The sequence below is a fragment of the Salmo salar genome, chromosome 03 (genome assembly GCF_965601325.2).
Source record: "Salmo salar chromosome 03, fSalSal1, whole genome shotgun sequence".
Taxonomy (NCBI): Eukaryota; Metazoa; Chordata; class Actinopteri; order Salmoniformes; family Salmonidae; genus Salmo; species Salmo salar.
In genome coordinates, this window is record NC_138293.1 from 89301272 (window position 1) to 89326355 (window position 25084).

The following is a 25084-nucleotide window of genomic DNA, read 5'->3' on the forward strand; positions in this document are numbered from 1 at the left end:
CTACTTCCCCTAACGGGTAATAGCCAAATTGTCTGTTAAATCATATTATGTAATGCATAGCAATGTACATATGTATTCATTTCCTTGTTTAATGAATAAATACATCTTATATTGCACTCAAATTATTTTACCCAATTATTTCGCCCTATAGGTCAAAATGAATCCTGCTTCACACATTTGTACAATTATCACCCAGACACCTGTTTGTATGTAAATGTCTTTAAATCCATGATGACAATACAAATTAACTAAGGATATAGCTTTGAATGTCCTGAGCAACTAATTTAAGTTGGTTTTACAGATCATAACAGTAAAAATAAATGTACAAAACACAATGACAGTTTTCTGTAGTTATGTAATATTTACTATGTTAAATTATATAAAAACAAATATCCATCAATAAAATCTAGAAAGTGTCTAAGGCACTGATGCAGTCAAATGTACCCTGGTCAGGGCTTATAGCAATGAGAAGTTCTCCAAGTTCTCCTTGACGACGGTGTCCATGACGACGTGGAAGACCACCCGTACGTTGTGGGTGTCCGTGGCAGTGGTGTAGTGGTGGTAGACAAGCTTGTTGGGGGTCCTGTTGCAGGCCACAAACATGGCAGTGATGTGACGTGCGGCAGCATCCACGTCCCAGTCGGCTCCTGTATTAGGGGACGTAGAAGTCACGTCAGTTGAGTGACATATACCCAATTGAGTGAAGTATACAAGTTGAATTTCAAGTTCAATCTCCCACAATTTACTAGCCATAGGGCAGTTTGGGAAACTGCCTGATGGGCTGGTCCATCTTCAGCCCATGTTGTAGTAAATGTAGTTTTTTGTGCTGTGATCATTATTTGGCTAATGAAGGGGGCCCCAAAAAAAATAAAAAAATCCGGAGTTACAAATTCCCTGGCAAATACATTTACTCAGTCCGCCCGCTTGCAGCTTATTCCATATCATCATCATCAACTCCATCACATGATTACAAAGACTGACTCTGGTACAAGAGTGCTGTAAGGAAACATGTTTAGTAGCAATCATGCGTCAATGGGGTTTGCGGTCCTAAAAATGAAAAATGGTGAGTGTCTGCTGAGTCTTGCTCCTAGATATTCTTAAAAAAAAATAAAAAAATAAAAACAGTATTAGCTAGATGTGTGCATGTTTCAAAATCATGGACAGACGTGAAAGGTTTGGAAAAATCCAGTGTCTGGAGATAAATGTCTCATTTAGGCATGATGAACTGAAACTCAGTGAACAAGTGAAATTATGTTCCGTGACAAGTTCACGCAAAACAACTTGGTTCTTATAGAGTGGACAAAACGGAGAGAGAACAACCCCTGCAGCTCCACTGAAGACTGAATCACCTCCATGTTAATTACCACACCTCCAGCTCTGCAGGATGAGAGTGAAATATGTTAGACTGTTACTGAGCCCTGAGGACCACAGAGGCTGTGTATAAGTGAGGTGTTATCGGTCTGCCATGATAACCCCCTGGCAAGACATTCTGGCTTCTGAGTGGCTGCGTCTGAAATGGTACCGTATAGACCTCTGGTCAGAAGTAGTGCACCATGTAGAGAATAGGGTGCACTTTGAGACGCAGCCATTGTCTTGTATCTTGATACTCCCATTGGGAATGCTACGAGTAGGTTTCCCCTCATGCTGCAGGGAAACCTGCAGTAGTACCAGTCTAGAGAATGTGGTAGCGTAAACCGGAATGTGGATACTGGATGTATGTTCCAGGGGGATTCCCATAGAAAACACAGTAACACAAGGATGCCTGCAAAGAAGGGATTCTTCATATGGAGAAACCAGTCCCAGATTTAAAATGACATACAGCTTATAAAGCCTTTCTAAACACTACATAAATGTATAACATATGTCATGCTCTATAAAGGGTTCATAAATGTGGCATAACTGTGTGACAACCACCAATGTCAAATATGCCATAACCCACTGTTAAATACTACAAACCTGTGCTTTATAAAAGGGTGGCATAAGCACAGCTTAATAAATCATTAAATTGAGGCTTCACAAAGCATTTATAACCTTGTCATGCATCTTGGTAGAGCATTGCAATGTCAGGATAGTGGGTTTGATTCCCGGGACCAGCCATATGTAAAAATGTATGCACGCATGACTGAGTCGCTTTGGATAAAAACATCTCCCAAATGGCAAAATTATTATATTTCACTAAAACACTTCTAGGATGGCCCAACTGTTTTCCCTCTTGGGAGCATAGCCAATATTGACCTCAACATTCTGCAAAATGCTGTGCTGCAGGATGACACAGGCTCTAAAGTGCTGTCATGCACAGAAAATGTTAGTAAAGACTTTTAAAACTATTTCAAATTTGCCTAATTCTGATTGTGTCTTTCCAAATTCCGCAATTTTTTCCTGGTTTTCCCTGTTTTTTTTCCCCCTCACACTTTAATACAAAAAAACTGAACTGCTTAAAACAATGCTTAAACCTCATCCGGGGGCAACTTTTGATCTCTAAAATATATATATATAAAACCTGACATGTATACAGTGCCTTTGGAAAGTATTCAGACCCCTTGACTTTCCACATTTTGGTAGGTTACATCTGTATTTGATTCTTAAATGGAAGAAGTTAGGAACCACCAAGACTGTTCCTAGAGCTGGCCGCCCAGCCAAACTGAGCAATCAGGCGAGAAGGGCCTTGGTCAGGGAGGTGACCGAGAACCCGATGGTCATTTTGACAGAGCTCCAGAGTTCCTTTGTGGAGATGGGAGAACCTTCCAGAAGAACAACCATCTCTGCACCACTCTGCAATCAGGCCTTTATGGTAGAGTGGCCAGATGAAAGCCGCTCCTCAGTGAAAAGGCACATGACAGCCCGCTAGGAGTTTGCCAAAAGGCACCTAAAGGACTATCAGACCTAGACTGAACTCTTTGGCCTGAATGCCAAGCATCATGTCTGGAGGAAACCTAGCACCAGCCCTACAGTGAAGCATGGTTGTGGCAGAATCATGCTGTGAGAATGTTTTTCAGTTGCAGGGACTGGGAGACTAGTCAGGATCGAGGGAAAGATGAACAGAGCAAAGTACAGAGATCCTTGATGAAAACCTGCTCCAGAGTGCTCAGGATCTCAGACTGAGGCCAAGGTTCACCTTTCAACAGGACAACGAGCCTCAGCACACAGCCAAGACAACGCAGGAGTGGCTTCAGGACAAGTCTCTGAATGTTCTTGAGTGGCCTAGCCAGAGCCTGGACTTGAACCCGATCGAACATCTCTGGAGAGACCTGAAATAGCTGTGCAGTGACACTCCCCATCCAACCTGACAGAGCTTGAGAGGATCTGCAGAGAATAAATGGGAGAAACTCCCCAAATGCAGGTGTGCAAAGCTTGTAGAGTCATACACAAGAAGAATCGAGGCTGTGATCACTGCCAAAGGTGCTTAAACAAAGTCCTGAGTAAAGGGTCTGAATACTTATGTAAATATGATTTCAGTTTATTTTTAATGCATTTGCAAAAATTTGTAAAAACAGTTTTTGCTTTCTCATTATGGGGTAGTGTGTGTTGATTGATGTGGGGGGGGGGGGGACATTTTAATCCATTTGAGAAGGCTGTAACATAACAAAATGTGGAAAAAGTCGAGGGGTCTGAATCCTTTCCAAATGCACTGTACATCATTAGCTTGTAAGAGAGAAAGAGATACCAGTAATGTAACCTAAAAATGTGAAAGACAAGAGAAATGAGTTGGGAGGTTGGCCATACCCTACCACTGTGATTGAGCACACACACACCAAAAATAAGACTTTACTGAGTTACAGTTCATAAGAAAATCAGTCAATTGAAATGCATTCATTAGGCCCAAATCTATGGATTTGGTCACAGATACCATAAAAAAAATGTGGGCGTGGATCAGAAAACCATTCAGTATCTGGTGTGAGCACCATTTGCCTCATGCAGCGCGACAAATCTCATTTACATAGAGTGGATCAGGCTGTTGATTACAGCTTGTGGAATGTTGTCCCACTCCTCTTCAATGGCTGTGTAAAGTTGCTGGATATTGGCGGGAACTGGTACACGCTGTTGTACACATCAATCCACAGCATCCCAAACATGCTTAACAGGTGACATGTCTGAGTATGCAGTCCATGGAAGAACTGGGACATTTTCAGCTTCTAGGAATTGTGTACAGATCCTTGCAACATGGGGCCGCGCATCATCATGCTGAAACATGAGGTGATGGCGGCAGATGAATGGCACAACAATGGGCCTCAGGACCTCGTCATGGTATCTGTGCATTCAAATTGCCATTGATAAAATGCAATTGTCTTTTGTGGTGGTTAATTTCTGTATTACCAAATGAGGAGAGACAAATGTCACACAGTCAGAGTTATACTTAAACTACATCTTTAATAAGAGCTTTGCAATAGCACTGACTTTCAATGATGCACCATTTCTAATGAACCATTGAAAGTGACAACCCAAAAGTACAAAGATCTTTTATAGCCAAGATACACCCCTCTCAACCTACATGACGAACAATAGATACAAATCTTAACCTTGTGATCATTCTATGTATGAAAGGCATCTATAAAACATAGCAGACAGTTACTGCTGTGTCAACAGTTTATTGTATAGACCAGTGTCTGGCCCTCCTACTCCAAACTGGAACCGTCTCACCCTGGTACGGTATAGCACAAAATCACCAACTCATCCAATGCCATTATTCAATTGTCAACTCTAGATACTCCCATCTCAAGTAAAACCCCTTCTTGACCCCACTCCTGGACAAGCTCACTGAGGGGAGTGAGTCTCTAGGTCATATACTATCCCAGAATAAGTGCAACATCAGAGAGGACATACAATGGTTCCATACACCTCCCCCCAATGCCAAAGGAGGGAGTGACTTGCGCACAGACATTGTGGAGACAAGTAATTGGTTCCCCATTAATCACACCATCCCTTCACATGGTTTAAGAATAGGTAAAGACACATTCACATATGAAGACAATGTTCCATCCTGTCCTCTTCCCTTTCTGATATTCTGCATAGCACCAGAGACATGTAAAAGACAAGTTTGACCTCTCCCCTCTATGGGCCCCAAGTGACTGAGCCCCAGCTGAGGGAAGAAGTGCAACTGCCAACACCAGAGTCCAAAGGAATACATTCTAATAACAAGTATATCACATAAGCATATTATGCAGATAAGATGTCTTAATTATCTATGTTATCCAACTAATTCTGATTCATCCGCCACACTTTGTTGTCTATAGCTTATGCCTGCTCATACCATAACCCCATCGCCACCACAGGGCACTGTTCACAACATTGACATCAGAAAAACCCTCGCCCACACAATGCCATACACGTGGTCTGCGGTTGTGAGGCTGGTTGGACATAGTGACAAATTCTCTATAACATTGGAGTCGGCTTATGGTAGAAAAATTAACATTCAATTCTTTGGCAACAGCTCTGGTGGACATTCCTGCAGTCAGCATGCCAATTGCACACTCGATCAAAACTTGAGACATTGTGGCATTGCGTTGTGTGACAAAACTGCACATTTTAGAGTGGTCTATTGTCCCCAGCACAAGGTGCACCTGTATAATGATCATGCTGTTTAATATGCCACACCTGTGGATGGATTATCTTGGCAAACGAGAAATACTCACTGTAAACAAATTTGTACACAACATTTGAGAGAAAAGCTTTTTGTGCACATGGAACATTTCTGGGATTTTTTATTTCAGTTCATGAAACTTGGGACCAACACTTTACATGTTGCGTTTATATTTTTGTTGAGTGTAATTAACGACAGAAAACACCCGCGACTGAAAACTGATTATGACTCACATCCACAGTCTAAACGTCTTTTACAACCTTTTACAGTCTAAACGAGACAAATTAAAACAAGCTCGTTACACGCTTTTTATAAACAGTCCTCCCGGCCTCAGCGCTGAACTGAGATCACCTCAATTATGCCCCTTGTGTGGTAATTGCCTGTGTCTGAGGCAATTAGAGGCAGTTGTGCCGCCTGCGGCTGGCTGGGTAGAGGTGGTTAGCAGGAGGCACTCTGGGGACTCCATGGGCTTTAATTACATCCACTGAGCTGCCCTCAGCAGGTCACAGCGTTGTGCTTTTATTTAACCTTTATTTATACAGCTCAGTCAATTAAACACCATGATGCGATGGCGACATGTTTGAACGTTGTGGAAAGTTCAGAAGGAGCTGTGTCATGTGGTACAGAAAGGCCTCTCGGACGTGTAGAATAAGGAATCATGTCAGCTCCATATGTGATATGCCTGAACTTGGCACTGGACTCTGCCACACCGCATAGACAGCCTCAACATCAAGCACGTGACATTGGGCGTACAGGAAGATGTTTCCTCTAAAACCACTGTTCCAGGGACATATTATTTTCTCCCCATAATTGAAATAAGGTAAGAATTGGGTGGTATGCTAATCTAATGCTAGATCTATCATTAAGGGCAACTTCTACCTGCAGCTGAATGTGGGTAACTGGAAGTGGCCAGAGGAGAAACCATCACTAAGGTGGACAAAGTAATTTGTAACCTTGATTGAGTGTGTAATGGTTTTACTTAAGAGTGACAATGTTTGGGAAAGGCAATCAGTTCGGAGGACTGTGTTATGGCAGAAATGTGTTAAGTAGGTGTTGTCAGACAATCACCATGTGAAAACTTACCAATGATTTACTTCTGAAAACTATGTTGGTGCAGATGGAGGTAAAGAGTTCAAAGCTCTCTTATAGCCGGTTCTAAGAGGGAGAAAGAGAGAACGAGCAGGGAGAGAGGGATATGAACAGAACGAGCAGGGAGAGAGGGATTTGAACAGAGCGAGCAAGCACGAGCCAGACAGAGATAAAAGGGGTGGGGGGGGAGTTTAAGAAAATCAAATGATACTGGACATAGAAGATCTAAACCAAGTTTCACTCAATCTGTCAGATACGACTTCAAATAAAGATGGTACCATACACAGCTTTAGGCTATTCTACTGGTTTGTTACATTGTTCTGACGTAGAGAAGGTACTGTAGTGTACACAACATCCCACTCTACTTTTTAATCAAAGCTGAGACTGAACAGCTCTAACTCCCATACCTTCTGCTAAATGGTATATACTATCTATTACCATAGAGCGGTCCTCCATCAGGGCCATGTCGTGGTCACTGAGCGCCACAAACAGCAAGGCCCGGACACAGTCAAAGTAGCTGAGCCACTTCCTCCTCTTGGTCCGCTGGCCGCCCACATCATACATCCTTGTAGGTAGGCAGACAGACAACTTTATTCACAACTTAGAGACATGAGGTGAACAAATTAACAGGCTACAGCTTCTGGTGTCAAATCATTGAATTTTCAAAGACTTGTAAAATATGTACATCACCCTCAATGGGGGATATTGTAAGTTCGAGGTTGAAAAGGTTGAAAGCACTGAAGCAAAACACCTTAAATGGTGTATGAACGATGGACAGACTTCATATAACTGATGCAAAGCTGAAAGATTTGCTAGATTGGTACAGTCACTTGGGGAGAGTTATTGGCAGCAGTGTCCAGATGTAACATGTGGTAAAAAAAAGAATAATATTTATTTAATGTCGTTAACAGAACTTAAATTTCACTACTTATATCCTGTGTCATCTTGAAATGTGATTAACATCAATGAAGTAAAATAACTTACATATCCATTCAAATGCATGAAAATAGTCCAGAATGTTCAACATAATTGACTGGAAAAATAACCCCACAACCACCCATCACAAATGTTTCCAACTTCCACATTTCATTGATTTGTCCTTCTGTCCACACAAGGTGTCAGGTACAAGGGAAATGAGAGTTCCAGAATCAATGTGATTCTCCACTCCAATTCTCCAGTTCCACCTTGGGACTTCAAACATGTCTCCACATCAGCTCACACTTCCCATCTATACTGAACAAAATATAAAGTACAACAAATTCAAAGACTTTACTGAGTTAGTTAGATATGAATCTGTTGGTCACATATCTTTTTTTTTTTTAAATTAGGGGTGTGAATCAGAAAACCAGTCAGTATCTGGTGTGACCATACAGGCGACATCTCCTTTGCATAGAGTGGATCAGGCTGTTGATTGTGGCCTGTGGAATGTTGTCCCACTCTTCAATTGCGGTGTTTAGTTTCTGGATATTGGCGGGAAATGAAAGACGCTGTCGTACACGTCAATCCAAAGCATCCCAAACATGCTCAATGGATGACATGTCTGGTGTGTATGAATGCCATGGAAGAACTGGGACATTTCTCAGCTTCCAAGAATTGTGTACGGATGCTTCTGACATGGGGCCGTGCATTATCATGCTGAAACACGTGGAGTTATGGCAAGACAATGGTCCTCAGGATCTCGTCACAGTATCTCTGTACATTCAAATTGCCATCGATAAAATGCAATTGTGTTTGTTATCCGTAGCTTATGTCTGCCCATACCATGAACCCACAATAGGGCACGATTCACAACGATGACATCAGCAAACCGCTCGCCCACATGACGCCATACATTTGGTCTGCGGTTGTGAGGCTGGCTGGACGTACTGCCAAATTCTCAAAAATTATGTTGGAGGCAGCTTATGTTAGAGAAATGAACATTGAATTCTCTGGCAACAGATCTGGGTGGACATTCCTGCAGTGAGCATGCCAATTGTACGCTTCCTCAAACCTTGAGACATCTGTGGCATTGTGTTGTGACAAAACCGTACATTTTATAGTGGCCTTTTGTCCCCAGCACAAGGTGGACCTGTGTAATGATCATTCTGTTGAATCAGCTTCTTGATATGCCACACCTGTCAGGTGGATGGATTATTTTGGCAAAGGAGAAACGCTCACTAACAGGGATGTAAACAAATATGTGCGCACAATTTGAGAAGTAAGATTTTTGTGCATATGGAACATTTCTGTGATCTATTTTTGTGCAGAGTATATTACACCCAGCACCACCAGCAAACAAAGGAGCACAGGAATAGGCCTACTGTACTCCAGTCTCTAGGGATTAACAACAAGATAGTAGCAGTCTGGTCCCTTATTGTACGTGCTGTAACCAACAACTCTGAGGATTGTCTAAAGCACAAACAGTAGGAGTAGAGCATTCTGGGTAAAACATTTAAACTCTCAAACTGGAAAAGTAGTATTCCATGTTGAATCCCTGTGAAGCTCAGGGTCTTGGTGACACAGGTCATTGTGATAGTGACCAACCTGCATCTGACGGTCACCAGGAGTGTGATTACACTACCCTTGTCAGAGACATTTAAGCCGTGTCTTTGGGGTCACATTTTGTTTTAAAACCCGGCATAGCAAGGATAGCCTGGTCCCATACGGCATATAACTCTTCCATAGGTGTCATGTCATACAATGAACGAACACACAACACAGAAGAGTTAGCTAATTACTGGACTACCAGGCTACAGCAGCAATCCCTGAGATAACGGTGATTGAGGTAGAGTATTTTTGGAACCATTACAAGACTGCTACATGACTGGGTCCCTGATACATATTCATACAATTTTTGCTTGTCGTCATGAGAAAAAAATAAAGTTTACATTTAATGTCCAACTGTATCCACGTCTAATACCTGGTAGTGTCATTGATCATTGTTCTACGTCGAAAGCACAGGAGTGGAGCTGAAGCATGATGACGTGATGTGTTCCGAAGGCTGGAGCACAGTACAAGGAGAATCAGCAAGGAGAGAAGGGTGTGTAGAGGGGATTTAGTGGCCATTAGGAAGAAACCTCTTGCTATTCCTTCTCTCTCAGAAGCACAGAGAGAGCGAGGACATGAGCGAGAGACAATATCTCATAGGTCTGATTCATTCCTCAGTATGCCGCCTCCCTTGCAGCTGTGAGGGGGTGTCTGCTAGCACTCCTCAGGCACCCCTCGCTAAGTCGTGAGAAGGGCCAGATGGGGCCACCATGGGACATTAGAGCCCAGAGAGTAGGGCAATCAGCAGGGTAGGCCAGTTTATAACCCAACCCCTTCCCACCCTGAAGATCAGCATGCTCCTTCTTTGTACCAAGACACTTTGGAAAAAGTGCAGTCCAACAAATGATTCTGATCAGAAGGCATACTCAACTGTTTACTACACTGAAACACTACATTGGTTTCAGTCAAACAGAAGCCCTGGCTCTTGGTTTGCAATAAAGCTGAAGGATAGAGCTGGTGAAATGGAACCACTCAAGTTCATAGATGGAACTTGAGCTGCACAAATCCATTCCCACATTTTTAAAATTGAAAAACAATGGGCACACTCATTTTGCAAGCGGGGAATAACATTCACCACCCGACTCTACAGTACTCAATACAATGGCAAACTCCACCTTCACTGCCCACGTAGTTTGGCATCCCCTGGCTATTATTCACATTTGGCCACATTCATTATTCAATAAGGTCAATTGAATAAGACAGCAAAACATTTGACTGAAATTAGAGGCATTGATATTGCATGGAGATTTCAAGAAAAGTCATGCAGATGTAATGGGATTTGATTTAAAACGCATACATTTCATTATTGAAGAAATTAAACCGAGGGGGGTTTGGAAATTATAATATAAGCAACAACAAAAAAATACATATTAAATATAATTGATTTCAAGTGTCCTACAAACTTTGCTCAATTTCATGATTCCATAGAAACACAAAACTAAAACTATTAGCATCATATAAACTAGAATATTACCAAATGAGTACAGAAATTCCTTAATCATTTTCTTAGCTGCCTTTATCGATTTATGCAATTTGTGCCCTTTGTCCATGGCATCACATTGTGGGAACAAAGTGATATGGCTGCGGTATGATTCACTAAGTTTCACCCACCCCTCCATGTCACAGCAAGGCAAGCCAAAAAGGAACAAAGATTAATTCATGGCTCTGAGGAAGGTGTCTGACAAGTCAAATGTCATAATTTCTGTTTGTCCCTGTAGTACATTTTAAAATCATGGTAGACATCCTAGTGATCCTTTTATTTTTCTAGGAATAGTCACAATATGACGTGCCTAACAGTCATTTTTGTATTCACGCTGGGCTGAAGCACGTCTGGGTACACTTGCATTTATGAATTCAAGCCTCTGGAAAACAGTACTGCATCTTGGGAAAGTGGTTGCCATCGGTTCAAACTTTAATAAATGACAATCTCTAATGACGTGATAGTGATTCACCGACAATCTTCCTGCACAGTTCTCTGTGCATCAGGAGACCAAGAAGCCAGAGACAAACTGTGACAACTTGTCTGAAGCCATCTCTTTTACAATCACACACAGCTGAAACACCAGACATACACAGAGGCTTCTTATAGACAGGCGTGAGGCGAAGAGGGGACATTGTCTTGATGCTACAACAGTTTACTAGAATGAGTCAATACAGAATATTGTATTGGTTTGAGATGAAGCACTATGGACATTCATAATAATGCTCATTTGAAAATGGTCACTCAAGGAACCATAAGATGACGATCACCAGAGGAAGTTGGCAAGCAGAATTTTTTTTAAATATGACCCCGTCGCCTGTAATCATGTAGTGTTGTCAGTATGACACCGACCCGCTCTAAACAGCCATACCACAAACCCATTCACAACACCACCCACCTGCCTACAGAAATAACACTATGATACTGAACTGAGAATGTATGATCACACAGAATATCTTCTCAAGGTATCAAAGGGTGTCATTGTCTTATGACATGGCGTCATTCTAACAGAGTCGTTAGTTATACTCAGAAGTAAGACAATGGAGGTGTACATTTGTTATAAAGAACATATGCAAAATAACATTTAGAAAGCATGATGAATGTATTGGACAAGATTCATGGGTAGACGAATTATGGACCGGTTTGGACAAGGCAATTTTCACATGAAATAGAGCCAGTGAAAACCATTGCTTACCTGAAAACCATGTGATTGACTGGAAACCGAGTCTCGATGATTCCGGAGGTTCGCACTCTCACCCGCAGTACGTCCGCCTCAGGGGGAATGTATCTGGGAGAGATGATCCGATTTATGTTCTCAAAGAAACTGGGAAAGGCAGATGGAGGAAACGACAGTCAAAAGAAACAAAAACAGCTTTAAGACTGTAAATAGTTTAACTGAAGAACATAAATAAGGCAATGTAGAGTACCCACAAAACACTAGTCTCAACATTAACAGTGAAGAGGTGACTCCAGGATGCTGGCCTTCTAGGCATAGTTCCTTCTAAAACTAGATACTAATGTACTTGTCCTCTTGCTGAGTTGTGCACCGGGGCCTCCAACTCCTCTTTTGCTGTTCTGTGAAGGGAGTAGTACACAGCGTTGTATGAGATCTTCAGTTTTTCGCATGGAATAGCCTTAATTTCTCAGAACAAGAATAGACGAGTTCCAGAAGTAAGTCTTTGTTTTTGGCCATTTTGAGCCTGTAATCGAACCAACAAATGCTGATACTCCAGATACTCAACTAGTCTAAAGAAGGCCAGATTAATTGCTTCTTTAAAATCAGAAGAGTTTTCACCTGTGCTAACATAATTGCAAAAGGGTTTTCTAATGATCAATTAGCCTTTTAAAATTAGAAACTCGGATTAGCTAACAACGTGCCATTGGAACACAGTAGTAATGGTTGCTGATAATGGGCCTCTGTACGCCCATGTAGATATTCCATAAAAAAATAGACCGTTTCCAGCTACAACAGTCATGTACAACATTAACAATGTCTACGCTGTATTTCTGATCAATTTGATGTTATTTTAATGGACATAAAATGTACTTTTCTTTCAAAAACAAGGACATTTCTAAGTGACCCCAAACCTTTGAACGGTAGTGTATGTATATATGATGAGTTGTATGAGTATATGGTCTCCGAGGCAGTTTAATGAGTAACTTGTACTGAGCGACAGAGAGACAGTGAGAGACGGGAGAGAAATAACTAAATGAAGCAGTCATTTGGGAGTGTGGGATCCACCACCAGAGGACAGTCCACCAAGTGGCTGGCTAGGTGGGATCCACCACCAGAGGACAGTCCACCAAGTGGCTGGCTAGGTGGGATCCACCACCAGAGGACAGTCCACCAAGTGGCTGGCTAGGTGGGATCCACCACCAGAGGACAGTCCACCAAGTGGCTGGCTAGGTGGGATCCACCACCAGAGGACCAGCATTCTAATTTATGTGATGAAACAAACGTCCACACAAAAAGTATTCTGTGAGAGATGCTTTGTGTTGAACGTGTTCATAGAAAAGTCACTTCATCCGTAGGATCCACGGGGACTTGAGTCAGAAGATGTCCATAGTGATAAGGGATAGTCAAAAACGTCAAAAACTGTGAATGGTGTTAAAACACACCAAGCCTTAGGGAAATGGCCAGTCTCTAGAATTTGCAATTATAAAGCATGTTCCGTGTCAAGTGTCAACACACCTTCAAGGCTTTTACTCATTGTATGCAAATCAGGTTCATGAGCCATCATATCAACACAAGCTTTTTACTGGAATACTTTGAAGGTATAATGGCATAGCTCTGTTACCATAGCCAGACTGTTTCAGCAGAGCTCTAAAAGCAAAGTCCTTTCCATAAGAGAGAACTCATCATTAGAACACGTCAAAACAACAAGTCACTTCTCATGCCACAATAAAAAGGTACAGACAACCATTAGAAGGGAAAGGCCAAATGAGTGGTGTTGATCTAAGGGGGGAGGAATAACATGACATATTGGAGCTGACCTTTTGATCACACAGCAATTAGCACTTTTCACAAAGCAACACACACAAGCTGGCGCAGTAGAGAACGTCATGAAGCGCTGTAAACTGATACCTACAGGGTGCGACTGAGAGGCTTCCGCCAACCACCTTCCTACCCACGCTGCACTACACCGCCACGAGCCAGGCATTCGTGACATTCCGGTCCAGTCTCATTGTGTCATCCACCAAGAATGCACACCCACCCACCCCCTCCCTCCCTCCCGCCCTCCCCGAATGCAGCACTCCCTACATGGCACTGGTGATTTTGAGTTGTGGCCAACACGCCATGGGTTCAAATAGTATTAGTTTCCATTCAAATACATTGAGCGTTTGATTGAACCTGGCCTGGAGTGTGCCGGGTGTGCAGAGGCTATTCCATTGGTTCCATTGCCCAAGACAAGTTCAATTGAGTGCAGCTAAAGTATTCAAAAGAAAATAAATACCATTTCAACCCAGGTCTGGCGGCCATGAAGCCCACGTCAAACTGTCCACTGTCCGGCAGGCCATAGTGGCATGTCAGTGGGCCACGGAGGCCCAGACTACAGGGGCGGGAGCTCTAGGCAGGCTCAGCTGCAGTGGGGGGTTGATCCAACCTGGCACCCTCAAACAGGACACCAAGCCTGGGTACGGTCATGACACCCACACCCCCTGCTGGGCTGCTGTCTTGAAGGATCGGGAGTTTGGAAGCAGAGCTTCAAAGTGATGGGGATAGACTGTACAAACAGAGTTCTTTTCAGCTTGGGTTAGCAGTGTTTACAGAAGCCAACAGTTCCAGTTCCTCAGCCTCCTCTAAAACCCAGTGGAACAGTAAAGAACTACAGGTCAGGACAGTTGATTCAGACCTGCTCATTTCTGTAACAAAAGAAACCAGTCTGTATGAAAAAACAGTTGTCTCTTCTACATGTAAGCTGTCAGTTTACTGTATAGCCTCTTGGACAGTCTCAATACTTAAAATGGTTTCCTCTCCTCACTACCTTTCCTGTCACAATACTCTAGAATGGCTTCCTCTCCTCATCACCTTCCCTTCATGACTACCGATGAGTGAAAGGTTTCCATTATATTGCTTTCACCTGAAATGACCTGCGAGATCAGTGATCGGCAGTGGAGAGAAGACCACGAAAAAAACGTTGATCCTTTGAGTCCATGTAAAAAGAGCAACAGGAGTTCAGTCAATCATAATTTCCTCCCTTCACAATCCAGAGGAAGTCAGTGTGTCACGACCATCTGATCTGCCAATTCATGTGGAAGAGATCAATTAGAACAGGAGGTCTAACAGACAGAGGACAGACAGGGGAGAGAGCTGGGACAGAGGTAATCCTTAGTCATATCATGGGTGTCTGAAATGGAACCCTAAACCCTAGTGACTAAAGGGTTCTGATCTAAAGTGGTGCACTATAAAGGGAATAGGGTACCATTTCAGATGCAGACAGACTATTGACGTGTGGTCTAAGGACAGTGGGAGAGAATGGGAGGAGAGAGGTAGAGAGCTGGGAAGAAAGGAGGTGATCCTTAATGTCACATCACAACTCCCGCTCCCAGCCAGAGGAGGAGACACTAGGAGTCCCGATAATGAAGCTGTCATGGTGGACTGGTCTTTCCTCAGTCTGGGAAGATACTTAACACTTGGACCCTCACATGAAAGAACCCGGCACCTGTTGTTTCACTGATAAGAGCACCCGCTCTTTCACTTTCACATATACACGGAGTACGAAACATTAGAAACACCAGCTCTTTCCATGACATACTGACCAGGTGAATCCAGCTGAAAGCTATGATCCCTTATTGATGTCAATTGTTAAAATCAGGTTAAAGAAGGATTTTTAAGCCTGGAGACAATTGTGAAATGGATTGTGCATGTGTGCCATTCAGAGGGTGAATGGGCAAGACAAAAGATTAAGGTGCCTTTGAACGGGGTATGGTAGTAGGTGCCAGGCGCAACGGTTTGAGTGCGTCAAGAACTGCAACACTACTGGGTTTTTAAACGCACAACAGTTCCCTGTGTTTATCAAGAATAGTCCACCACAGATGGACATCCAGCCAACTTGACAACTGTGGGAAGTATTGGAGTCAACATGGGCCAGCATTCCTGCGGAACGTTTTTGATACCTTGTAGAGTCCACGCCCCGACAAATTGAGGCTGTTCTGAGGGCAAAAGGGGGTGCAACTCAAAAGTGTGTGTGTGCACCTCTGCTGGCTTGCCTCTGAAGCTAAGCAGGGTTGGTCCCTGGATGGGAGACCAGGAGCCCTTTATCATGACTCAGTTCTATTACATTACACATGAGTCACTAGATGATGGCATCTTCTGTAGGGGGAGTTTTGTTAAGATCTGCGACACTCGGTCTGAACATGAACACTTCGCTTGCAGTACGGCTTTGGAAGCAAAAGGAACTTTCATATTAGCAATAAGTCATTTTCCAAAATCAAAAGGTTCAATTGAGTCACATCTTTATATGGTTAGGGTTCCCACACGGCCATATTTTCATGTTACAGCGCTTGTTTACAGAAAACAGACAGGGTGAACTACCTGTGCTATTTAGCTATGTGCGTCTCCAAACACCTGTTTGTAAACAGAAGACGGACACCACAAACATGTTGTCACTAAAAAAATAAAAATAAACTGTCCGCTGCAACTGTCCACCCTACAGTAAGTGTTATTATTTTGATGTGAAAGTATAGGCATTTATGTTTCTAGAACCGTGCCGCAATTGAGAATCAATTCACGTTTAGATGGAATATTTGGCTGTTTTGGCTTCCAGAGCCAATTCATCCTTTAAACAGAACATGTAAGGTCCTTGGACTAAGGAGTAAGGTTAGGTTCCTTTAAGCCATTATTGGGCTAGGAGATCAGATGCTGCTGGAAGTGGTGTTGGAGGGTCAGTAGGAGGCACTCTGGTCTAAAAAAGATCAATGCCCCAGGGCAGTGATTGAGACATTGCACTGAGTAGGGTTCCTTCTTTTGGATGGGACATTAAAACGGGTGTCCTGACTGTCTTCACTAAATATTCCCATGGGACTTATTGTTAAGAGTGGGGGGTTAACCCCGGTGTCCTGGCTAAATTTACAATCTGGCCCTCATTCTATCATGGCCACCTAATCATACCGAGCTTCCAATTGGCTCATTCATTCACCCCCCCCCCCCCCCCCCCCTTCTCTCCCATGTAACTATTCCCCAGATCATTGCTGTAAATGAGAATGTTCAGTCAATTTACCTGGTAAAATAAGGGCACATTTTTTTTATCAAATAAAAAACTCACGACATCAGTGTGAAACATAACTAAAGAGATCAGAGCAGAATGCTCCCGTCGTTAACCCAAACCATAATCCACACTTCACTTGAACAACACCCCATTCAGCAAGCGTAATGTCCCTGAAAACAAGGCATAAAGAGGCACTAAATGGGATTTGATGACAGTTGAAACAAAATGTCGTAAAAACACGCCACACTTCACATGAAGCGCCTAATTGCGTCGCTCACCAAGGACGTGGTGCTATGTCCCATCATATCACATGCTTAGAAACACAGCTGATCAACCCCCACAACAGAGGACGTGGTGCTATGTCCCATCATATCACATGCTTAGAAACACAGCTGATCAACCCCCACAACAGAGGACGTGTGTCTATGACACCAGAACAATAAAATAATAATAACTATTGAGCATGACCTCAGTTCAGGGCAGGGGCCTGTTTTTAGGAACATGTAAAACACACACATGCCTCCAACTACAGAGAATGACATCATGGTGTTTAAGTAGCCATCTACATAAGCAGTCTAATATACAGGAGTATATTCAAAAAGAAGACAAATTGAGAATAAACTGGTGCAGATTAAATTGGAGCTGGGTAACATTTTTGACATTTACATTTTAGTAATTTAGCAGACACTCTTATCCAGAGCGACTTACAGTAGTGAATGCATACATTTCATACATTTATTTCCCCCGTACTGGTCCCCCGTGGGACTCGAACCCACAACCCTGGCGTTGCAAACACCATGCTCTACCAACTGAGCCACACGCAACACATGTGGATCTACCGCCAACCACTCTGGCGGGTAAACCCATACATAGCCCCCTGATGCCACCTTACCAACAAACCCATACATAGCCCCCTGATGCCACCTTACCAACAAACCCATACATAGCCCCCTGATGCCACCTTACCAACAAACCCATACATAGCCCCCTGATGCCACCTTACCAACAAACCCATACATAGCCCCCTGATGCCACCTTACCAACAAACCCATACATAGCCCTCTGATGCCACCTTAGCAACAACTGCCCCCCAGGTGGTGGGTAAAGTAAAGCTGAATTGCTGTGAAGCAGAACACGTGGCCGCTGCTTAGTTCATAGCACAGACAGTCAGGAGTCTTTTAACCGATTATCCCAATCACAACACGTCTCTGTAAATAGTAGTATGTACACAATCCCCGGTTATCGTCCCCTCACTTGCTCACTAGACACAAGCATTTCAAACTTAATTCTCATGTCTTTTTTCCCCCCCATGTCCTTTTTGAGCCAACCACCACGTTTACAAAGATATTCCACAGGCATTACATTATAATGAAGGACCAATTAAAAATGTCAATTCTGCAAAATGTCAGGAGAATCATTTCCTGTGACGGATGTATTTTTTTGCTACAATCCCATTATGTGCATATCGACGAGGAAGTAAGCAAAGGCTTCCCTTGTACGACCTGGGAGGATCCACACGGTCTAGTCAGTCTGAACGAGGTGGGACAGCGCAGATACAACATGCGTCACGACACCAGTAGCACGATTCTTGATTTTCCAAGGCAAAGAAGAAAAGCAGCCACAAGACAGACTATTAAACTCTATGAGCCTTTAAGAACCTGATTTATGCCATATGTTTTCTGCTATACCGTCAATTATAGGATGTGAGTGACGACAGTGGAAAAGACCACACTGCTGCTACCTCGCTCTCCAATAGAGATTGATTAACAAAATATATATATTGATAGTGTTAAAACCAAAACGCAGCATTTCTATCAACTTCCACTGTTTCACCATGAAATTGTGAGCTCCATATGTGGTTTCCTTGCCATGATAATACTTCAGAGAACTGTGATACTGAGTACAGTGACAACACTACATGTAAGGTACTCACTAGAGCGCGGAGTCGTTGAGTTGGAACTCGTAGCCCCTGGCAGCTGCAGCTCTCACACCCTGGTCGGCCCAGAGAGCACAGAAAGACAGGGCCACAAACGGCAGCAGCTCCCCGTCCTCCCCGAAACACTGGCCACAGGACAGCACAGAGCGGGCATGGGCCTGTATGGGGACAACAGGCAGAGGGCTTCATGATCACCGATACTCCAGGGCAGTGGATCCCAAACTTTTTATAGTCCCGTACCCGTTCAAACATTCAACCTCCAGCTGCGTACACCCTCTAGTACCAGGGACAGCGCACCCTCAAACTTAATGTTTTTTTGCCATCATTGTAAGCCTGCCCCACACACACACACACACAAAATGATACATTAAAACATAACAATGAGTGGGAGTTGTCACAACCCGGCTCGTGGGAAGTGACAAACAGCTCTTATAGGACCAGGGCACAAATAATAATCAACAATTTTGCTCTTTATTTAACCATCTTACATATAAAACCTTATTTGTTCATCAAAAATTGTGAATAACTCACCACAGGTTAATGAGAAGGGTGTGCTTGAAAGGATGCACATAACTCTGCAATGTTGGGTTGTATTGTAGAGTCTGTCATAAATCATTTTCCACACAGTCTGTGCCTGTATTTCGTTTTCATACTAGTGAAGGCTGAGAATCCACTCTCACATAGGTACATGGTTGCAAAGGGCATCAGTGACTTAACAGCGTGATTTGCCAAGGCAGGATACTCTGAGCGCAGCCCAATCCAAAAATGTGGCAGTGGCGTGTGATTAAAATCAATTCTCACAGAACCGCTTGTTGTAATTTCGATGAGGCTCTCTTGTTCAGTTTATCGGTAAGTGGACTGGAGGCAGGGCATGAAAGGGATAACGAATCCAGTTGTTTGTATCATCCGTTTCGTGAAAGTACCTGCGTAATTATTCACCCAACTCACTCAGGTGCTTCGCTATATCACATTTGACATCGTCCGTAAGCTTGAGTTCATTTGCACACAAAAAAATCATACATTAATGGAAAGACCTGTGTGTTGTCCTTGTTAATGCAGCCAGAGAAGAGCTCCAACTTCTTAATCATAGCCTCAATTTTGTCCCGCACATTGAATATAGTTGCGGAGAGTCCCTTTAATCCTAGATTCAGATCATTCAGGCGAGAAATAACATCACCCAGATAGGCCAGTCGTGTGAAAAACTCATCATGTAAGCGATTAGACAAATGAAAATGATGGTCAGTAAAGAAAAGTTTAAGCTCGTCTCTCAATTTAAAAAACAAACGTGTCAATACTTTGCCCCTTGATAACCAGAGCTCATCTGTATGTTGTAAAAGCGTTACATGGTCGCTGCCCATATCTTTGCATAGTGCAGAAAATACATGAGAGTTCAGGGGCCTTGCTTTAACAAAATTAACCATTTTCACTGTAGTGTCCAAAACATCTTTCAAGCTGTCAGGCATTCCCTTGGCAGCAAGAGCCTCTCGGTGGATGCTGCAGTGTACCCAAGTGGCGTTGGGAGCAACTGCTTGCACAAGCGTTACCACTCCACTATGTCTCCCTGTCATGGCTTTTGCGCCTTCAGTACAGATGCCAACATGAGCAGCAGCTACATTTGGCTACATACAGATCGTTAGTGGAATTCCCTCGAGAGAGTAACGGTTAATGTGATTGGATGTTAATTATTTGACTAGGCTACCTGTATTTGACATTGTGTTGTTATTTTGCTGAACACTAGATGGTTTAATTTTATTTTTGGCAGTGAAACGAGGCTAATCAGGAGAGAAAAAAAAAGTACAAAAAATAAATAATATTTAAATGTGAATCACATTTTTATTTGGCGTACCCCCGACGGCATTGCCCCAGTTTGGGAATATGATGAAAATGTGCTGTCTCGGGTCGTGTTCATTAGGGAATGAAAGACATACATGCTTTTTTATTTGAGTTTTGCTATGCAAAATGAGTGTTTCTTATTGGACTAGTCCAGGTAGTCCCTCTCGGTTTCAGTCTTTTCTTCCATTTGGTCCTAATGAACAACCCAACTAAATCATAATGACAGATGTAGAAGATAAATGCCAGTCCCTGTGTCCACTTGTCGTTATTAGTGAGGTCAAGAAAGATGTATGAGGCAAAGAGGCCTTTAAACTTCGAGATATGGCTTGTGATCGTGTAAGGGACGTAGCTAGGAGAATACCAGAGCAATGCTGACATCTAACGTGACATCTGAGCGCTACAGTTTCAAAAAGAGGAAACTATGACCATGGGCAGAGATGTACATCTAAAACTGGGCTGACTAGTTACACTGTATGATCCTGTTAGGTCAACATGTGTTAAATGGGGGTACAGAATGTGTTGCATCATTACTAGAGGGTGTGAAGAGAGACCATATTTCAATAATGTGTGCTGTATCTGTATGATAGAAGACCACAAATGGTCTTCTGGCTAGTACCCTCTGCTAGTTGTGGTTTATGTATCTGTTGCCTGGAGTAACTATGTATTTTAAATTGTCAAATCAAAAAGGCCCTAACAAGGTGGTCAGTAAGTAGCTCACATGAGATGATGCTCCAAGACTAGCTACTAGCTCTTCTCCCTCACCTTGTTCTTCTTGTTGGCCAGATTAATCCTCAGCAGTACCATGCCGCGCAGCACAAATTTCATAGAGGTCAGGAGGTTATCCAGCACTGCAGCCTGTGAAGGGAGGGAGTTTGAGTTTTATTTCGGTATACATGGAAGCTAAAATCTGAAGTGTGAATACATCAAGACAGAAAAGTAAATCAATAAATATGTTCGCTAATCGAGAAAGTTCAGTAGTCTGATGGAATCACTCATGGAGGACTCAGTTTAAATACTTTGGATGGTGAGCGAGAGAGGGAGGAAGAGAGAGGGGTGGCTATTGAGCACTGGGACTGGGCTATTCTTCACAACACTGCAGATAGAACAAAAATTAGAATGATTCCCTATTCTACCAGACAGATATTCATTCCTGTTCTATGTGAATGTAAAATGTTCAATAACGTAACACCCAACTTTACAGACCCCTAGCCAAGGACAATACACTGTAAAAAAAAACATAGTTTGAACAGTATACCTAGCATTATATAGCTACCATTAACCGCACCAAAGCTGTTCTACCTCCATGGTCTGATTGGTAGGAGGTAGAATCACCTTTCCCAAACCCCAGCCCCGATACCATACATCCAGACGCAACAACTCCCTGTGCTCAATAGTCACCCCTCTCTCTCCCTCCCTCCCTCTCTCGCTCGCTCACCATCCAAAGTATTTAAACTGAGCCCTCCATGAGTGATTCCATCAGACTACTGAACTTTCTCACTATCAGCTACATCAGTGCCCTGTCCAGCCCAAACACTATTCGATTAAGCATCAGTAAAAGCATTTTCTTACAGAATGGAAGCGTACAGTATTAATCGAGGGCAGTATGCCCTCATAACAGGCTATGGACCTGTCTGGGTTCTTTAGAATAGTGAGAATGTAGTGTAACAAAGCCAAGAATTCCCTTTAAAAGAAAAAAACATACCACAACACATTCGAGAATCTCTGCCAAGGAGTGTAAAGCGTGCAGTACCTTGAAGCTAATAAGCTCTGGCTTGGAGAAGCCATGACTGTGGATGATCTTCATCTGCTTGACCATGGTACTCTTACCACTCTCTGCAGCACCTGGAACAAAGTAGTCATCACATCTGTGCAATCTAATGCTAACTTAAATCACAAACATAAATGCATTAAATATATTCTGCAGTGACATGGTTGGCCATATCTGTGATTTGCAACCAACCTGGTCTCAGAGCATTTCGTATTTTTTTGTACATAAATCCGAGACACCACATTTAGTACGATATGTTACGTTTCGTATGGTATGTATTCATTTGTGGATGTCCATCACCCATTTTGTATGATATGTTAAGAATTACAATTTCTATTACGAATTCATTAAAAGCATGCAATATGTTACGACTCTGCAAAACATTTCATATGTTACGAATTCCAGATAGGTGGCTAAGGTTAGCTAGCTCGCTAACGTTAGAGTTAAATTTAGGAATTAGTTTAAAGGGTTAAGGGAAGGATTAGGGGAAGGGATAGCTAACATGCTAGTAGTTGCAAAGTATCAAATAGTTAAAAAGTTGACAATTAGCTAAAATGCTAAAGTTGTACATGCTGAGATTCTAAATGATCTAGCAACCGTTTGCATTATAAGGTTACGTTTAGGAGTTAGGTTAAAGGGTTAAGGTTAGGCAAAGGGGTAGCTAAAATGGTTAAGGTCAGGGTCAGTGGTGGAAAAATACCCAACCTTCATACTTGAGTAAAAGTAAAGATACCTTAATAGAAAAAATGACTTAAGTAAAAGTGAGTCACCAAGTAAAATAGTACAGAGTAAAAAAGTTAGTATTTGGTTTTAAATAGGCTTAATTATCAAAAGTAAATGTAATTGCTGTAACTTTTTGGGTGACCTGGCCAAATTCACACTGTAGAAATATTAGTTATAGATCTATTACTCTACTTGAACGCAAGTCTAAGAAGCGGTAGATCTGTTCTTTTGAGTCTTCAAACGGCTAAAATAACTTTTTGATTAAGGAAAATATATTTCACAAGGGTTTAGATGGTTGAATGATTCTCTACACTAGAGCAGCTTATTTTGTTAAACTGAAATTAGGCAAACTACAAAAATACGCAACACGTAAAGTGTTGGTGCCATGTTTCATTAGCTGAAGTAAAAGATCCCAGAAATGTCCCACGCACAAAAAGCTTATTTCTATCTAATTTAGTACATCCCTGTTAATGAGCATGTCTCCTTTGCCAAGATAATCCATCCAGTTTTGACACAACAATGCCACAGATGTCGCAAGTTGGGGGGAAAGGGGGGATATTTAGTTGTCCAACAATGTATTCAACTGAAATGTGTCTTCCGCATTTAACCCAACCCCTCTGAAACAGAGAGGTGTGGGGGGCTGCCATTATTGACGTCAACGTCTTTGGCACCCAGGGGACAGTGGGTTAACTAGCTAACATGCTAGGTAGTTGCAAAGTAGATCAAAAGTAGCCTAAATGATAATTATCCATTTGGGTTTCTAGAAATTTGCATTATACCCACCCAGCCAAACTCCTTTCAATTTGCCATTAAGTGACCTTCGGTCTCAAGTAACCATACCAAAGATAACATTTCGTACTTAAGTGTCTCGGATTTCCATACAGAATACAACATTCTGAGACCAGGCTGTTGCAACAAACTTACCAAGTAGCAATAGTTTGATCACGTTCACCTCAAGCTTGGCTTGTTCAAACAAATCTCGTTCTATATTAGAGCTTTGAATTTTCGCCCTTTTCTCATCCTCAGTAACGTCGGGTACGGGGTGAATGCAAATTGATCTCACGCACATCTAGGTTTGAAATGTCAATTTTAGTCGAAGATACAGTATGTTCTATTAGAATGTCGCATAGCGACTGGCCGGAGATGTTTGCTTGATTTAAAATGTATTGAAAACAAATGAGGTGTACACATTAAACACAAACAAAGACAACATTTTGATATACCTGCAGAGGAGCTGGCAGAATATTGAAAAAGCGGAACATCTTTGAGGTAGCCTACCGCATAGAGTTAAACGTTTGCTACAAACTGGGGCTGAATATTCAACACGAGATAAAGAGAAATGAGGTAAGCCTAAAGAACAGGGAATATGTCCAATTAACTTCTATAGGCTATACTACTCAATGGTTAAATCGTGCAGCTAAACTTGCAGTTTAGCGTTACACATGGGAGGTGACCTAACACATAACACCTGTGCATTATTAGTGGAGATCCGTGCTCATTTCATGAAGATACCAATCACGGGCGCGAGACTGAAGCGAAACTTAATTAAAGGCTACAAATACCTATTACAGTGTTCTATAACTAAGTTGATCGCTGTATTTAAATAAACACATGCATAGTGCTGTATAATAAGCTTCATGATACATTACGTGCTCTTGTAAAAAAAAAAACACTATATAGCCTCAACATGGTTAAAACTAGAATGTTTACATCATGGATGGTCAGTCCTTGCATCCATAGCTGTCTATGAATTTGAATGGTTCCATTTCTCCAGCCCCATCCCTCAGCTTTTTACTGAACCAGGGGCGGGATGAGTTTTGTTATTGTTTTAACTGCTGATTGCCACTGTAACGCCTCGATCACACGGATATCATTTTAGTGTTTTGGGACACCAGAAGTACATTAATTTACAATGGAACACTGTGTTTACCTTGCAGCATTG

General features: G+C 42.4%; 1 protein-coding gene across 1 annotated transcript; it reads right to left on the minus strand.

Moving 5' to 3' along the window:
- Window positions 1-391: 391 nt before the first annotated feature.
- Window positions 392-24618, minus strand: LOC106606441 (guanine nucleotide-binding protein G(o) subunit alpha). Its single transcript, XM_045716187.2, has 7 exons — window positions 24366-24618; window positions 24067-24211; window positions 22402-22493; window positions 21414-21506; window positions 18816-18976; window positions 11869-11997; window positions 392-647 (listed from the first exon to the last, which is right to left on the minus strand). The coding sequence occupies exons 1-7, from the start codon at window positions 24402-24404 to the stop codon at window positions 407-409; spliced, it is 900 nt and encodes a 299-aa protein (XP_045572143.1). The 5' UTR covers window positions 24405-24618; the 3' UTR covers window positions 392-406.
- Window positions 24619-25084: the final 466 nt, after the last annotated feature.

What these genes read in the sequence shown, in the direction of transcription:
- LOC106606441 (XM_045716187.2), bottom strand. Translation starts at nt 24,404, where the DNA reads ATGTTCCGCTTTTTCAATATTCTGCCAGCTCCTCTGCAG. An exon ending in GATCAAACTATTGCTACTTG is followed by an intron (nt 22,494 to 24,066) that starts GTAAGTTTGTTG and finishes ACTTTGTTCCAG; the next exon opens with GTGCTGCAGAGAGTGGTAAG. An exon ending in TGGCCAACAAGAAGAACAAG is followed by an intron (nt 18,977 to 21,413) that starts GTGAGGGAGAAG and finishes GTCCCCATACAG; the next exon opens with GCCCATGCCCGCTCTGTGCT.